At 44.4% G+C, this 17,324-nt stretch overlaps 2 protein-coding genes across 5 annotated transcripts in view; one reads left to right on the top strand and one right to left on the bottom strand.

The window, feature by feature from the left end:
• The window catches only part of LOC135342575 (uncharacterized), a 242,336-nt gene extending 228,949 nt beyond the window's left edge, over nt 1–13,387 (bottom strand). The window contains exons 1-9 of the mRNA XM_064539323.1: nt 12,438–13,387; nt 12,183–12,269; nt 12,023–12,121; nt 11,857–11,955; nt 10,811–10,909; nt 8,809–8,907; nt 7,974–8,072; nt 7,820–7,918; nt 6,695–6,793 (exon numbers count right to left, since the gene is read on the bottom strand). Coding sequence (XP_064395393.1) covers nt 6,695–6,793; nt 7,820–7,918; nt 7,974–8,072; nt 8,809–8,907; nt 10,811–10,909; nt 11,857–11,955; nt 12,023–12,121; nt 12,183–12,269; nt 12,438–13,343 — 1,686 coding nt within the window. The 5' untranslated portion in view covers nt 13,344–13,387. The remainder of the gene's footprint in view (nt 1–6,694; nt 6,794–7,819; nt 7,919–7,973; nt 8,073–8,808; nt 8,908–10,810; nt 10,910–11,856; nt 11,956–12,022; nt 12,122–12,182; nt 12,270–12,437) is intronic.
• Nucleotides 228–17,324, top strand: part of LOC135342752 (procollagen galactosyltransferase 2-like) — a 22,648-nt gene continuing 5,551 nt past the window's right edge. For 3 of the 4 annotated variants that reach the window (XM_064539599.1, XM_064539598.1, XM_064539596.1), the window contains exons 1-6: nt 13,470–13,789; nt 13,961–14,183; nt 14,511–14,575; nt 15,089–15,164; nt 15,416–15,610; nt 15,686–15,802. In XM_064539599.1, the coding sequence (XP_064395669.1) occupies nt 13,539–13,789; nt 13,961–14,183; nt 14,511–14,575; nt 15,089–15,164; nt 15,416–15,610; nt 15,686–15,706 (831 nt within the window). In that variant the 5' untranslated portion in view covers nt 13,470–13,538 and the 3' untranslated portion in view covers nt 15,707–15,802. Of the gene's footprint in view, nt 454–630; nt 1,450–1,677; nt 1,799–2,622; nt 2,688–2,843; nt 2,951–13,469; nt 13,790–13,960; nt 14,184–14,510; nt 14,576–15,088; nt 15,165–15,415; nt 15,611–15,685; nt 15,803–17,324 lie in introns of those variants that run through there. The other variant, XR_010396916.1, reaches the window with a different exon arrangement.

Below are 17,324 nucleotides of genomic sequence, written 5' to 3'. Positions count from 1 at the left end.
CTGTGATTGCCGGAGGAGTGACTGACATAGACTCGCATGCCGTCACTGTTGCAGGCAAACAGTAGACTGGTCAAACTCCGTGTTGAGACTTGTGTTGCACAGTCAGCATATCAGAAAATATTTTAAGTGGCTGCGGTTTTATTGACGTCAGTATACTGCATGTGATACGTAGAGTTTTCTAGTGAACGTCACTATCATTGATCTTGCGGTAACCGCATGCGGTTAGTTGCCACAAATATCGTGGCAAACATTACACGAGTCTCTACACGGAGTTTGACCAGTCCCTTTCTCAAGGGCTGGCTGGCGAGTCTACGACTGACAGTGACTGTGTGTACTCTGTCCTGCCCCTCTACCATTCCCACGGCCTCGCACACGGTGGAGGGCCTATGATCTACACAGGAGCCACTCTCTGCCAAACACTGTTGGACTGATAGTGCAAAGTACAACTGCACTGTGAGTTGGCTAATTGACTGGGGCTGACCCACTTACATTAATGTCTTAGATAGACAGTACGTGTTGTTATGCTTTCAGCTATTCTTGCCTTTGCTTTCACTACACAACTTGAGCTATGTATCACTGTGTACGGGTGACATCACTTCATTTATATCCACTTACTCCCCCACTGTGCAGATGGTGTGCACGATTGGGGAGTTGAATCGCTACGTGTTGGCTCAACCCCCTCAATCCACTGACACACAAAGTACGTCTAATCATCACTGCAGGACTCAGAAAAGAGCTGTGGCTGGAGTTCCAGAAACGATTTGAAGTGGATCACATTATCGAGTTTTATGGCTCCACTGAGGGCAACTTTGGTATCATCAACATTGACAACAAGCCAGGGCCTGTTGGAGCTCTCCCACTGTTTGTACCGTCCATTCAAAACGTCACTATCCTGAAGCTTCATCCAGAGACTGGCGATTACCTAAGAGATGAGAATGGTTTCTGTGTTGAGTGTGGTGTGAGCGAACCTGGTGAAACTGTTTGTGAGATTACTAAAGTCTCTCCCTTCTACGGATATCGAAACAACGAAAACTCGGCAAAAAAAATTCTTAGGAATTGTTTCAAAGCAGGAGATGCTTTTTCAGAAGTGGAGACATTATGCACATTGACGAGGAAGGTTGGGTGTATTTGTGTGATTGATCTGGGGACACGTTTCGTTGGAAGGGGGAGAACGTATCCACGGCAGAGGTTGAGACTCGTATTGCTACTGTGTTGAAGTTGACGGATGTGGTGGTGTACGGTGTTGAGGTGCCTGGTAACGAGGGGCGTGCTGGAATGGCTGCCATTGTGGGGACTCTGGTCATGCAGGGGAGCACTCTGGCTGGATGAGACACAGAGGAGGCACTAACTGACGACAAGAAGACAATGTTCGACTGGTGTAAGGAGGGGAATGAAAAGAAATTACGATCTCTACTCTCTGACACCAATGTCAATCAAACTGACCAAGAGGTGAGTAGACAGGTTAATAATGTTATAATATAGTTCATTCCTGTAATTATGTGCCAAAATAGTTATATAGTTGATATACACATTCTGAAAAGACTCTCCAATTATAAGAAAATTGCTGTATAATTTGAACTAACTGAGCGTGTTTAATGTTTGAGACTAATGCTAATTGTAGAATGCTGTACACATACTTGCACATGTATAATTATAGAGATGCATTTCATGATACAGGGGATGGGTCTTCTTCACTGGGCCTGTGACCGTGGCAACCTGAACATGGTGAAACTACTTGTGAAGAGGGGAGCAGATGTTAATATTGAGGACACAGACAATCAGACACCTCTTCATTATGGTGAGAGATGGAGTATTCCTTTACAGAGGGTGCTTGTGTGTTAATACATGTTGAAGCTAGCTGTCTGTTTGTAGATCTTTGTTTGAGTCCAATGCTCCCTCTACTGAATAGTGATCAGGGAAGTCAGTTTGGCTGTGTATCTATGGTAACCTTGGAGATCTTTTTCTATTTGCGAGTAATAACTTCTGACAAATTAATAGCTTAGCTTTCAAATTAATTTTCTGTAGTAAGTTAACAGATAAATGGGCTACATTTTGATACCAAGAACATCCTATATCCCATTGTTGAGATAACACTGAAAAGCTACATAATTACTATTTTCTACTGTTTTGATGACATCAGCAGCTGCAAACCACAAACCAATGCCCTTTATCAACCACTATAACAATTTGTTGTTGTTCTATTAATTACCACAAACCCACCACCTTATGTTTCCATGGAAACATTTTTGAGTATGTTGTAGCTTGGTCATTCACCTACACATTAGTATCAGCACAATTTCTTAGAAAGGTTCCGAGATTTACATTTAAGTACAGCTACTCACAAATTTGTGGTAATCTACTCTCTAAGCTGGATGCACTGTGCCATTATGATACAGTGAAACCTGTCTATAGTGGTCACCCTGTAAGCAGGTCACCCTCTATAATACAGCCAGGTTAATGGGGCCCATAGTCTCCACAGCATGGACCTGTGTTAGCAGACCACCTCTTTATTTCAACCACTGTTAGTCTGCCCAAGACAGTAGTAGATACAGTTTTAGTTATTGCAATTTTGGTATCCACAGTATCTAGCTCAGATTAACTATACAATTGTTGTTTATTCAGCGGCTAGACTGTGACAACTTTCTGGTGAACAACAGGACACTACGGATTCTGATGGATCAGCAAAGGTAAGTCAGTGCGTGTACAGTCCATAGGGAGGGGATAACTTGTCTATATGTACGAGGCTTGCACTGAATACATTATTTGCTGACCTGTGCACTTTATTATGGTACATGTATGTACATGTAGAACAAGTTTGAATTGTCCCCTTCCCTCCACTGTAGATCTGCCTATGCACATTCTGAACACCGAGGTGTTGGGGTTCATGGTCAAACCAGAGGACTATGAGAGCCTGGACCACGCTGCCTCCACTTTAAGCTGGACAACCTTGGTAAGCCACTACTTGCCCACTAGACACTCTCTGTATCACTAATGTTTTGCAAGCATCAAACATAATTATGCGAACTTGGCGAGGGTTGATCAATTCGCAACAATAAAATCGCAAAACCTAAATTATTACTAGTAAATACACACGATCCTCGCCAGAACCCGATAGTTAGATCTAGCAAAGGGTCTGCTCATTTGCTAAGGTTTTTCACCAACAAAATAATTATTCTAGTAATAGGCTCCCCCCACACAGTGGACCACCCCCTATACTGCATTAGTGTGTGTATTGTCTCCCCCCCCCACACAGTGGACCACCCCCCTATACTGCATTAGTGTGTGTATTGTCTCTCCCCCACATGGTGGACCACCCCCCTATACTGCATTAGTGTGTATTGTCTCCCCCCCCACACAGTGGACCACCCCCCTATACTGCATTAGTGTGTGTATTGTCTCCCCCCACACAGTGGACCACCCCCCTATACTGCATTAGTGTGTGTGTTGTCTCCCCCCACACAGTGGACCACCCCCCCTATACTGCATTAGTGTGCGTGTTGTCTCCCCCCACACAGTGGACCACCCCCCTATACTGCATTAGTGTGTGTGTTGTCTCCCCCCACACGGTGGACCACCCCCCTATACTGCATTAGTGTGTGTGTTGTCTCCCCCCACACGGTGGACCACCCCCCTATACTGCATTAGTGTATTGTCTCCCCCCACACAGTGGACCACCCCCCTATACTGCATTAGTGTGTGTGTTGTCTCCCCCCACACGGTGGACCACCCCCCTATACTGCATTAGTGTATTGTCTCCCCCCACACGGTGGACCACCCCCCTATACTGCATTAGTGTATTGTCTCCCCCCACACAGTGGACCACCCCCCTATACTGCATTAGTGTATTGTCTCCCCCCACACAGTGGACCACCCCCCTATACTGCATTAGTGTGCGTGTTGTCTCCCCCCACACGGTGGACCACCCCCCTATACTGTACAGTCAGTACATCTCCAGACCACCCCCTGTCAAGAACAACTTGGGGTTGGACGCGGTAAGCTGTCTCTACTATTACAGTTATGTTGTTTGTGTACGGAAATCATAAAAGTTCACTAATAATTTCCAAACAATATTTGGTAGGTGTTCATGATTGGGCTAGTACGGAGGCCAGAAAGAAGGAACCGGATGATTTTAAGCCTGGACGAGCTCAACTTCAACTACACCCTCTTTGATGCTGTCGATGGAAGGTGAGAGAAAATTAATAATTATACATCGTATGGAGTAAGGTTTTAGATAGTGGCTTATCACGTCCAACCCCAAATTGTCATTAAGAGAGGGTAGTCTTGAGATGTACTGCATGGTGTAGAGTATAGGTTCACTGTGTGTGAGGGGAGACATAACTGGCTGTACAATACAGAGGGATGGGGGAGGAGACAATACACACTAATTGATACACAAGGATGTGGTGGGGAACTCATGTTTAAAAGAACCTCTTTTGTTTATTTTATCCCTGGCCACTACAGACAGTTGAATCAGAGCTACCTGGACAGTCTGGGCATCAAATACCTACCCGGCTGGAAGGACCCTTAGGGAGAACGACCTATGACCTTTGGAGAGGTCGGCTGTTTCCTTAGTCACCACACGATATGGCAGCAGGTGAGTGGGCGTTAGTGGACACTTGTTGATGTGTACAGAAAGTATTGCTACCTGTTGCATTGTGGGCACTTGTAACTGTGTGAAACCTGTCTAATGTGGTCACCCTCTATAATAGTACAGCCAGGTTAATGTTGAGCTGGTTGATGAATTAGTGGTAATAATATTTTTGAATTCCTTGATTTTCGCGATTGAATTGATTGATTGTATTTCCTCTACAGCTGTGTCATGTGATCATCATGCTGTCATCTCTTATCTACTGCAAGTGGCCAAAGCAAGAACAGACATTGCAGATTGTGATGGCAACCTACCTCAAAATATAATTATGTGACTATCAACAACTTTTGAATCTACTATAATTATTTTGCACATTCCCATCAATTTTAAAGTTTTTACGTGATCAAAGAGAATGTAACTATATGGTGAAATGCATGGCAATGGTTCAGAAACAGTAGACACAAAAATTATAAGACAAAATGATGTAGTGTATATAAAGCAATCTACGTATCTATCAGAGGCTAGCTGCCATGGTAACAGTACAGTTAATAAGGTACAGAGTCAGTGTAGTAGTTCACACACTTGAGTGTGTCCCTTCCCACTAGCCAGATCATAGGCAGTACGTCCGTCCTGTATAGTGGGTATGTGAGCAGTTAGTGATGAAGGAAAATAAGGAATTTTAACACAATTACACATAACCAGTGGACACACTGTTGCCATGGTAATGAACAAATGTTACCATTATCATAATTATACAATCATGCAGCGTGACTCACATTAGTCTTGATGTGGACGTTAGCCTTGGCCTTCAACAACATTCTAACAACTCCACAGTGACCCTCCTCACTGGCCATGTGCAATGCCGTCCAACCATTCTGTACAATAACAAAATAATTTAAACCAAACAAGCAGTAAATCTCACCTTCTTTTGAATGTCCACTTGAGCCTCTGCAGCAATTAATAATTCCACTGCCCTCACATGACCATTATAAGCAGCTACCATCAACGCAGTGTATCCATCCTGTACAGAGTGTGAGCAGGTGAACCATCACTCATCACAGACCCACTCATTATACAATATCACATGACTATCTACACTAATGTCAGGGGATACACTAGCCTCGAACCCAGGCCGCACTTCCTCTGAGAGCCAGATATACCGGCTAACACAGGATAACAACGTGTATGCTCAGTAAAACAATGATGTCACATACCGTATAGCGCGAAATTTTCGAGGCACTTATATTTCGTGGAATGGCCTCTAAAACCATTTCGTTGCACAATGTTCGTGGAATGACTGCTTACCAGAAGCCACGTCTTTTAATCTTTGCACGTTATAGCAGATAATTCTCATTAAAGAACAATTTTCGTGGACTTAATTTTGGTGTAGGATTGCTAACCTACGAAATCTATAAAAATTTAAGCCTCTCGAAAATTTCGCGCTATACGGTATAGAAAGTTCGATTGAAGGTTTCTAGCCCATCTGATAGCATTCTGATAGCTACCCATACCCTGCTATGCTAACAAAAGACTCATAACTAGCAACAGTGTGGATGACAATCGTCTGAACTGAGTGAGGACTGACAATAGCCTATATGGACAGGCCACGCCCATTTAATACTAACTTCGATGAAAGTCTACTATACTACTGCTACTGAAGAAAAATAGCTGTACAACAAGCCTATAGCTCTGTCTCTAGTTAGCTAGCTATATATAGCTCTGTGTAGGACTTTCAATAAGAATTTGTATTCTTTGTCAGGATATTTTCACTGATAAAAATAGGACTTTTCAGGAAAAATATTCATGCGCAAGCAGTCAGTAGCAGGCCTTATCTTTAATGGAAGCTGAGGTTCAGTGACGGAAACAGTTAGATCTAGGTCTAAACTATACTACCCTTCAGCCTTAGTCAAAGTTATTGTGCATTACATTGTGGAATGCAATTAAAAGAGAGATCACGAGATGCGTGTCGTACCTCGGTACACCAACTACCAGTGCTCTCTACACAAACATGACTAGCTCTGGTGTCTAATGGACCAGGTCAACAGAACATGGGGAGGCTCTGTGGCTAGTGGCCTCTGAGATGTGTGTACAGCTACTTACACTCACCTCTTTGGGTACATCAACATTGGCCCCAGCATCGATTAGGAGCTCCACACATTTCTGGTGACCATTGAAACTGGCAGCCAAAAGAGGGGTCTCTCCCGACTGTACATAGGAGGAAAACGATGTAAACAGCATGTTGTGGGAAAAGTGTACAACAAAACTAACAACAGTCAAGATATAGTACAGATCCACTCATTACACAATATCACTCATACAATATCACATGACTATCTACACTAATGTCAGGGCAGAGGAGGTACGACATTGTTTTTTAATTGAATATTCCATTGTGATGACGTTTACGGGTTCAGCGACGGATCTATGTCTAAACTATACTACCCTTGAGCCTTAGTCACAGAATAACAGAGTTATTGTGGGGAACACACTACATTGAAAACCGAATAAATGAAAGCACCGCAGGTAGAGGTGCCAAAGCTACATAACATAAAGCTACTAATAGCTAGCTTTTATACACATCATTGATTATAATTTATATCATGATGAACATTTTTAATTTTCCTGCATGCAATCACAGGGAAACTCAAATAGTGGGTAATGATCGACCATGATTGTTGTTAAAAACGATCGATACCAAAAGTTCAAGTCTAAAATTAATGGCTGCCATGCATCAGTAGAGCCTTGCAGCTCTCTTCTCACTCTTGCAGCTACCAATAGCTAGTGTTCTAGTGCAGAGCTAACTACTGTAAGTAGAGTAGCAACACTCGGTAAACAAGCTTTGCTACGTGCTCTTCTGAAAAAGCTGCAATGGCATTCCAAGTAAGCAAAACTAAGCATAACTCGAGAACGAAGCTTTATTTTGCAAATCCACAAACAGAAAGCCAAGAAAACATGACAAGAAGCCTATAGAAACTCTTACTTGCACTTCATTGATCATTGAGCAGCTGAAATACTCTACACAGTACAGACACACACACACACACACACTACCGTATACCTCGTTTGCGCATGCGCACCGAGCCTTAATTAATTAAAAGAAAGATCACGAGATGCGTGTCGTACCTCGGTACTCTACACAAACATGACTAGCTCTGGTGTCTAATGGACCAGGTCAACAGAACATGGGGAGGTTCTGTGGCTAGTGGTGTGTGTACAGCTACTTACACTCACCTCTTTGGGTACATCAACATTGGCCCCAGCATCGATTAGGAGCTCCATACATTTCTGGTGACCATTGAAACTGGCTGTCCAAAGAGGAGTCGCTCCCGACTGTACATAGGAGGAAAACAATGTAAACAGCATGTGTTTGTACAACAAAACCAACCTTCTCCTGAGTGTTGACTGTAGCCTTGGCTGCTAAGAGGACCCTCACTATCTCATCATGTCCATGATTACTGGCTACAAACAGAGCTGTCTGGTTGTTCTGTTATAGACCATAAACCATATAATTATATATCACAGCAACTGGACCAGCTAATTGTACACTCTCCACTACTCAGTCCACTCATACACAGAGGTAGCCTCGTTCCCAGGCCAATTTTTTTGTATGGAATGGAAGGGAGGAAAATGCGGCCTGGTGTCTACTGATAGTGCGCATGCGCTTAGTTTTGCTGTAAAATATGGGGAATCCCCTTCTTTTCCCCCTATCTACCATGCTGTGCTTCTATTGTGTTGATCAAGAAGGCTTGCACACTAGCCTGAAGCCAGAAGAGCATCTCGTCTACTTCACGACAGTCGTATGGTCGGAATGTCTGAGCTTGGAAGGACTGGCTATAGCAAGTCTTTGTGCATACTTCCTATGGTACTTCTTAACTGCTGCTTGAGGACAACTATACGACCATCGTAGAACTAGAGACTACTGGCCTCAGACTTCAGACAAGTGTACCAGCTTTCTTGGTCAATGCAATAGAGGGCATAAGCCATAGCTTCAGTATGGAAGTACGTATTACGGAACATATTCCTAGTAAACGGACTAGTTTGCAAAAGTTTTACATTAGTGCACGATTACCATGCGCACTAAGACCCAAGCAATGGACACCAGGCCTTTTCCTCCTTCGAAAAAAGCGGCCTAGGAACGAGACTAACACAGAGGTGACAGCACACACACTCAACCATGGAATCAGCAGAGTACACAAAGACCACCATGCAGCGTGACTCACATTATTCTTGTTGTGAACGTCAGCCTTGGCCTCCAACAACATTCTAACAACTCCACAGTGACCATTCAGACTGGCCATGACCAATGCTGTGGCTCCATCCTGTACAGAGTCAAGATAGTACAGATCCACTCATTACACAATAATATTATCACTCATACAATATCACATGACTATCTACAATAATGTACGGGCAGAGGAGGTACGACACTTATTTAATTGAATCTTCATTTGTGATGACGTTTGTTTAGCTGGTAGTTAAGGTTACGGTATACTGTTCCACCCACGCTCAAATCTGCGTGGGTGTTCAATGTAGTTCAGCTAGTAAAATGGCTCTCATCTGGCAATGGTTACTCTGCGTTAATTCCAGGCACCAGGAAACCCCTCCTTACCGTATACTCTGCTGTTTCTTATTATACGAATAAAGGGGCAGGGTGATTCAAAGAGTTTTTCCCAAGAGAGTAAGTTACAACAAAGTTACGGCTATTTTTCTAGCTGTTTTTGTAGGCTAATATAGCGACTGTAGAGTAGTAACAAGGATATATTTTTTGCTGTAAGGTCTCTATGAACAAGATCTCTTCGAGTCGCCCTCCAGTAAGTATTCAAGCATCGAATACTGGTCAGAAAGACAACCTAGAAGCTATGCAGTCAACAAAATTTGGCGACAAAATACTCAGTTTTTCTAGCTGACCTCAGACCACTTCATTGGATTACAAGACATATAAACTCTGAGTTATTATTGTAGCTAGCATTGTTCCATGTTCTCTTTCCATTGATAATCGTTGCAAGTTACAAAAATAACGTTGTGATGAGAAATAAATATCTTATGAATCATTGATGAGCAATTATTATACTGTAACCTTAACCGCGACCTTGTCACGACAAACTCTATAGGCCTGTAGAACGCTTGTAACTAGCTGTTTAGCTAGCTCTGTACGTTGCTCAAGGTCTCTATGGCTAGCTATAGTGTTTCTCCAGCTGAGGTCCTGGTTAGAACTCGTCCAGATGTATATGAAAGGTGCAGTGCTCTCAACATTTGTAGCAAGCATATCTCCTAACTGAATAGGGTTCACTGGGGTTCAGCGACGGAAACAGTTAGATCTATGTCTAAACTATACTACCCTTGAGCCTTAGTCACAGAATAATATAGTTATTGTAGGGAACACACTACATTGAAAAAACCAATGTAAAAAAGATTGGAATGCAATTAAAAGAGAGATCACGATGCTGTTGTTACTGGCTACATGCATACAGAGCTGTCTGGTTGTCCTGTGTTATATAGACCCATAAACCATAATTATAATTATGTATAACAGCAACTGGAGGGTTAGTGTAAAAGCTGGAATGCAGATATGGAACGGAACATGTAGCTGGCTGTAATCATCACATGACACCTGTTATTGGAAAGAGGATCAACAACTTACACACACTGTTGCACAGTGGTAGATATTGAGATAACAGTTTCATTGTTGAGAGTATAAATGTGGAATTTGCTGACTCCACAACCCAATGTGTGTGGAAATCAATGGCAAAATGCTTGGTCAGTGTGTCTCTTCAACACGCACAAATCGTTTAAAGTTTCACCAAGGGCCAAAACTTTGCAGGCATGCAGAATGAAGAAAGGTATAGCTTTGGAGTGTCCTGTATAGCTATAGACTTCACACTCCACCTTACTTTGGGCACAACATAATTACTTCGCTAAGTCTATAGACACGTATAATTATGTGTATTTGTAATGTTCAATGTTGCTACTATAATTATACTCAGTGTACTTTTTACTCCTATAATAATAGTCTTCTAAAATTAGCTTTGTGTCTATAAAAGGATTCTGTAGCACTTTTTACAAGTATTTAAGTCATACTACACTAAAAAAATACAGAGCACCATCAGCAGCTCTCTTTTTAGTCATTCCATATTCCGTTCCATTCCGCATTCCAGCTTTTACACTAACCCGCAACTGGGCCAGCTAATCCACTACTCAATCCACTACTCTAGTAAATCTCACCTTCTTTTGAATGTCAACTCCAGCCTTGGCAGCAATCAAGACTTCCACTGCCCTCACATGACCATTCTGAGCAGCTACCATCAATGCAGTGGCTCCATCCTGTACAGAGTCAAGATAGTACAGATCCACTCATTACACAATATCACTCATACAATATCACATGACTATCTACACTAATGTCAGGGCAGAGGAGGTACGACACTGTTTTTACTTAAATATTCCATTGTAATGACGTTTACAGGTTCAGCGACGGAAACAGTTAGATCTAGGTCTAAACTATATATACTATACTTGAGCTTTAGTAAGAGTTATTGTGGGGAACACACTACATTGAAAACAACGTAAAAATTGTTTGAATAGATCACGAGATGCGTGTCGTACCTCGGTACACCAACTACCAGTGCTCTCTACACAAACATGACTAGCTCTGGTGTCTAATGGACCAGGTCAACAGAACATGGGGAGGCTCTGTGGCTAGTGGCCTCTGAGATGTGTGTATAGTAGCCTCGATTCCAGGCCGCATTAAAATACAGCCTGGTACCTTCAGAATATGGGTAATCGTACTACGAACGTAAAACCTTAGTACCCGTAATTTACTAAGAATTATTATGTTCCGTAATATTTTATCTCCATACTGAGTTCCGTGAAGCTGTATCTATTGCTTAGAAGGCTTGAACACTAGTTTGGAGGCTCTCATCTACATCTACGTCTACGATGGTCCTATAGCCAGGTTGTCTTCGCAAGAAGCAGTCAAGAGGCACCATACACTTCCCATAGCCTGTACAGATCTAAGCTAAGATATCCTGACCATACAGCCGTCATAGAGGTGGATGAGAACCTATTTTGGCATCAGACTAGTGTGAAAGCCTTCTGGAACAACGCAATAGAGAGCTAAGCTGATGTACATAGATAGAAAAAGAAAACAGGGGATTCCCCAGATTCTGGAGAATAAACTATCACATGCTCACTATCACCATGCAATAAGTACCAGGCCGTACTTTAATTGGCCTGGAATCGAGGCTATGTGTACAGCTACTTACACTCACCTCTTTGGGTACATCAACATTGGCCCCAGCATCGATTAGGAGCTCCATACATTTCTGGTGACCATTGAAACTGGCTGTGTAAAGAGGGGTCCGTCCCGACTGTACATAGGAGGAAAACAAAGTAAACAGCATGTTGTGGGAAATGTGTTTGTACAACAAAACCAACCTTGGTCTGAGTGTTGACTGTAGCTTTGGCTGTTAAGAGGACCCTCACTATCTCATCATGTCCATTATTACTAGCCCAGTGAAGAGCAGTTACACCATCCTGTGGAGACAAGATCATCAACCAACGGACATATTGGCACTGTAGACAGTATTCCCCTCACCTTGTCTGCCTGGTTGGGATCAGCCCCACACTCCAGTAGCTCCAGAACCACACCCACATCACCTGTCTTACAAGCATCCAGAAATGCCTGGGAGAAAATACACTATCAGTAAACACACCCGGAATGACGAAAATTGTATGTACATGTTATATACTGTTCAAGATTCTATAGCCACCCACACAGAAGTACCAGCATACAGTCGACTTTATAAGCTGACAATGCACATTTGATACCTCCACCCACTCACTCACGTACCATCCTGGGGTGCTGTAGACACAGCTTTCTGAGTGAGACAATCACTTCGTCAACTGATGGTCTCTGTTGAGGTCGGTCATGAAGGCAGCTAACAACAAGAGGATAAAGAGCGTGTTTCTCCCCCATTTTGTCACCATGGACAGCAGTACTTCGACGCATGATCTCCTCTTTTCCATCGTTAATATATTTGAAATAGTTGGGATCACTTCGAAGTATGTCGTAGACTTTAGGGAAATCGCCGATAACAGTGTGAATGATGAGATGACCGAATGAGAAGATGTCCAGCTTGGTAGTGTAGGTGGGCCGTTCCACGTGACACTCGGGAGGCATGTAGCCTGCATTTCCTGGGGTACTTGTTAGAACAATTTGAGTTAGTCTCTCCAGGTCCACGTATCTGGAGACACCCAGGTCTCCGATCTTGGCAGTGAGGTCCTCAGTGAGCAGGATGTTGGGAGCAGTGAGGTCACGATGGATGAGGGGAGGGGTTAGAGAGTGGAGATAGTGAAGGCCTTTGGATACATCATACAGGATATGGATTCTAGTGGCGATATTCGTGTCTCGATGGGTTTCAATAAAATCAGCCAAGTCGGAATGAAGCCTCTCCATTATTAGACTGATGTCGTTCTTATCGCGGCCGTAATGGACTCCAACGAAACCGACAATGTTGGGGTGATCCAGACCGCTCAGAATATGACACTCATTTCTGAACTTCGCTACAATGCTCTCCCTCTGTCCAAGATATCGCTCTTCGAGCAATAAGTGATGAAGCTTCTTAGCAATGCAGTCTCTTCCATTCACCGTCACTCTAAAGACACAGCCATAAGCCCCTGAGCCAGCTTGGTTCTCCTGTATACCCAATCCTTCCACCTGGACCACCAGAGCATCAAGGTCACTTCTTGTAGCCATTTTGAAGTTTTGCAGAAAAAGGGGGCGTATCTTGCTTAGTAGTTGGTCATATGACACTTTTTCATACTGCGCATGCCCAGTAATTTCTGCAAAACAAGGTAACGATCATCATTGAAATAAACTCAATAACAGTTAACAAATCAAAGCTCTTGTCAAGTAAAGACAAGGTTACTTCTAATTCTCACAGTTTACATAATGGCAGGGAACTGCACCTATGAACTGAGTCTCTCGATACACTGGATTGCACTTGCTGTGTGCATAGCTCTCCTAGTGACTGCCATACCGTCTGTATACATGTTGGACAATGGAGACTCCTCGTTAGAAGCAGCTGAAGATCTGCCGAGTGTCTTCCTTGCTATTCTGGCTAGAAATTCAGCTCACATGCTACCCAACTTTCTCGGTTATCTGGAGAACTTGGACTATCCTAAAGACAGGATTTCATTGTGGTAAGTTGCACCTGCCACTATGCATCATAATTAGAGGTTGTTACTCTATATCAGATGCATTGTATGTAATAGTTTGCAGAATTTCTATTTCTGTTTCTTGCATGCAAACAAAACCCCTATTGTGTTTGTACCAGCCCCACCCACCTATGAATATCATTAACTACACTGTAGGATCAGAACAGACCATAACGGTGACAACACCACGGCAATACTTGCTGAGTGGGCAGAAAACGTTAAGCTCTTGTACAAATCTGTGGACTTGAAGTCATCAGACGAGTGGCTGTATCCGAACCTTGACCCCTTCGAGGAGCATGACGAAAGGTTCGTCCATGTTGCCCAGCTGAGACAGGAAGGTCTGGAGGCGGCCAGGCGTTCAGGGGCAGACTACCTCTTTGTGAGTTATCAGTGTGACCATCTCTAGCCTCGTTCCTGGCCCATCTATTGTAAGGACCTAGCTAGGCTATCTCTAGACGTACCATTATGATACAGTGAAACCTGTCTATAGTGGTCACCCTGTAAGCAGGTCACCCTCTATAATACAGCCAGGTTAATGAGTCCCAAAGTCTCCATAGCATGTGTTTGGACCTGTGTTAGCAGACCACCTCTTTATTTCAACCACTGTTAGTCTGCCCAAGACAGTAGTAGATACAGTTTTAGTTATTGCAATTTTGGTATCCACAGTATCTAGCTCAGATTAACTATACAATTGTTGTTTATCCAGCGGCTAGACTGTGACAACTTTCTGGTGAACAACAGGACACTACGGATTCTGATGGATCAGCAAAGGTAAGTCAGTGCGTGTACAGTCCATAGGGAGGGGATCCCCCTTGGGCAGTAACACAGGTTGATTGAAACACATGCTATGGAGACTTTGGGGCTTTTTAACCTGTCTGTATTATTAGAGGGTGACCACACTGTAGCTCTGCTCAGATATGTACAGTGTAAAGCATTAAGAGTGTCCTCTGTCTGTGAGTGCCTGGTCTTTAGTTATGGCTGACATTGGATTACTGTTTATTTTTTCTCCATTGTTGAACTATTTGATTTGTCTGTAATAGAGTGAGAGTCAGACAACGTACTCTGAGAATCAGCTGACCTTTTCCTGTGTGTTGCTATAGCGATAGATACAGCGTGTAGGCTAAAGCCATTGTCTCAAAAAATACTCTTATTGTCTTAAGAAATAGACACACAGCGTTTAGTCACTATTACCATTCATCAACACTCTCACATTGATTACATAGTCAACATTGTGTGGTCCCCCCCACACTGCACACATCACACACACACCACACACATGTACAGGGCAATAGTGGCTCCGATGCTAAAGTCGGGCAAGGATGCTGCTTACTCCAACTTCTGGTGTGGAATAGACAGCCGGGTGAGTTGAGCTAAGGAGGTCTAGATCTAGTGGAGTGGAGGGTACTCCATTTCATGGATTATACCATACTGTCGCACTGTACTTTTGTGTAAAGTCTGCCTCTCTATCATGAACATGCCCACAAGCTGTACTGTGCCAATGCACTGTGTACAAATTAAGTCATTCCCAATGTCAAGTGTCAATCAAGTGTGACCTGTGTCTGACAACTTGACCAAATAATGCGTTTTCATCTTTTGACTGTTTCCCCTCAGGGCTACTACAAACATACCCCTGACTATATTCCTATCCTCCAAGGGACGCAGGTGGGCTGTATCCCAGTCCCTGTGGTTCACTCTGCCCTCCTCGTTGACCTAAGGTGGGCGGGGTCAAAGAGGCTCCAACACTGGACGGGTTCACTGGACCCATGGATGAGGTCACACACTTGGCATACTCGGCAAAAATGGCAGGTACTGTGTTGGACAGTCCTACTTTCCTGTCAATTTAGCTCTGAATACGATATTAACTCCTTCCCTCCACTGTAGATCTGCCTATGCACATTCTGAACACCGAGGTGTTGGGGTTCATGGTCAAACCAGAGGACTATGAGAGCCTGGACCACACTGCTCAGGACTTCCTCAACTTTAAGTTGGAGAACCTTGGTAAGCCCTTCCCCCTTAAGGCTGCGGTGTCATCTGCTCTTTGTTAGTATAGCCAGTAGCCATCTCAGTGTGTGCTGATGTAGCTCCATTGTTGCTGTGAACAATGTGTGTGGGCGGGTATAATTAGTGCAGGTCATAATAGAGGGGCTCTTTTAATAGTGTTCCCACAACATCCTTGACTGTGTATCCATTAGTGTGTGTATTGTCTCCCCCCACACAGTGGACCACCCCCCTATACTGCATTAGTGTGTGTGTTGTCTCCCCCCACACAGTGGACCACCCCCTATACTGCATTAGTGTGTGTGTTGTCTCCCCCCACACAGTGGACCACCCCCCTATACTGCATTAGTGTGTGTGTTGTCTCCCCCCACACAGTGAACCATCCCCCTATACTGCACTAGTGTACGTGTTGTCTCCCCCCACACAGTGGACCACCCCCCTATACTGCATTAGTGTGTGTGTTGTCTCCCCCCACACGGTGGACCACCCCCCTATACTGCATTAGTGTGTGTGTTGTCTCCCCCCACACAGTGGACCACCCCCCTATACTGCATTAGTGTGTGTGTTGTCTCCCCCCACACAGTGGACCACCCCCCTATACTGCATTAGTGTGTGTGTTGTCTCCCCCCACACAGTGGACCACCCCCCTATACTGCATTAGTGTGCGTGTTGTCTCCCCCCACACAGTGGACCACCCCCCTATACTGCATTAGTGTGCGTGTTGTCTCCCCCCACACAGTGGACCACCCCCCTATACTGCATTAGTGTGTGTGTTGTCTCCCCCCACACAGTGGACCACCCCCCTATACTGCATTAGTGTGTGTGTTGTCTCCCCCCACACAGTGGACCACCCCCCTATACTGCATTAGTGTGCGTGTTGTCTCCCCCCACACAGTGGACCACCCCCCTATACTGCATTAGTGTGTGTGTTGTCTCCCCTCACACAGTGGACCACCTCCCTATACTGCATTAGTGTGTGTGTTGTCTCCCCCCACACAGTGGACCACCCCCCTATACTGCATTAGTGTGCGTGTTGTCTCTCCCCACACAGTGGACCACCCCCCTATACTGCATTAGTGTGCGTGTTGTCTCCCCCCACACAGTGGACCACCCCCCTATACTGCATTAGTGTGCGTGTTGTCTCCCCTCACACAGTGGACCACCTCCCTATACTGCATTAGTGTGTGTGTTGTCTCCCCCCACACAGTGGACCACCCCCCTATACTGCATTAGTGTGCGTGTTGTCTCCCCCCACACAGTGGACCACCCCCCTATACTGCATTAGTGTGCGTGTTGTCTCCCCCCACACAGTGGACCACCCCCCTATACTGCATTAGTGTGCGTGTTGTCTCCCCCCACACAGTGGACCACCCCCCTATACTGCATTAGTGTGCGTGTTGTCTCCCCCCACACAGTGGACCACCCCCCTATACTGCATTAGTGTGTGTGTTGTCTCCCCCACACAGTGGACCACCCCCCTATACTGCATTAGTGTGCGTGTTGTCTCCCCCCACACAGTGGA

Source organism: Halichondria panicea, chromosome 10, assembly GCF_963675165.1.
Source record: "Halichondria panicea chromosome 10, odHalPani1.1, whole genome shotgun sequence".
Classification (NCBI taxonomy): domain Eukaryota; kingdom Metazoa; phylum Porifera; class Demospongiae; order Suberitida; family Halichondriidae; genus Halichondria; species Halichondria panicea.
Note: the sequence above shows the minus strand (reverse complement) of the source record. Positions and strands in the feature narration are given on the sequence as shown.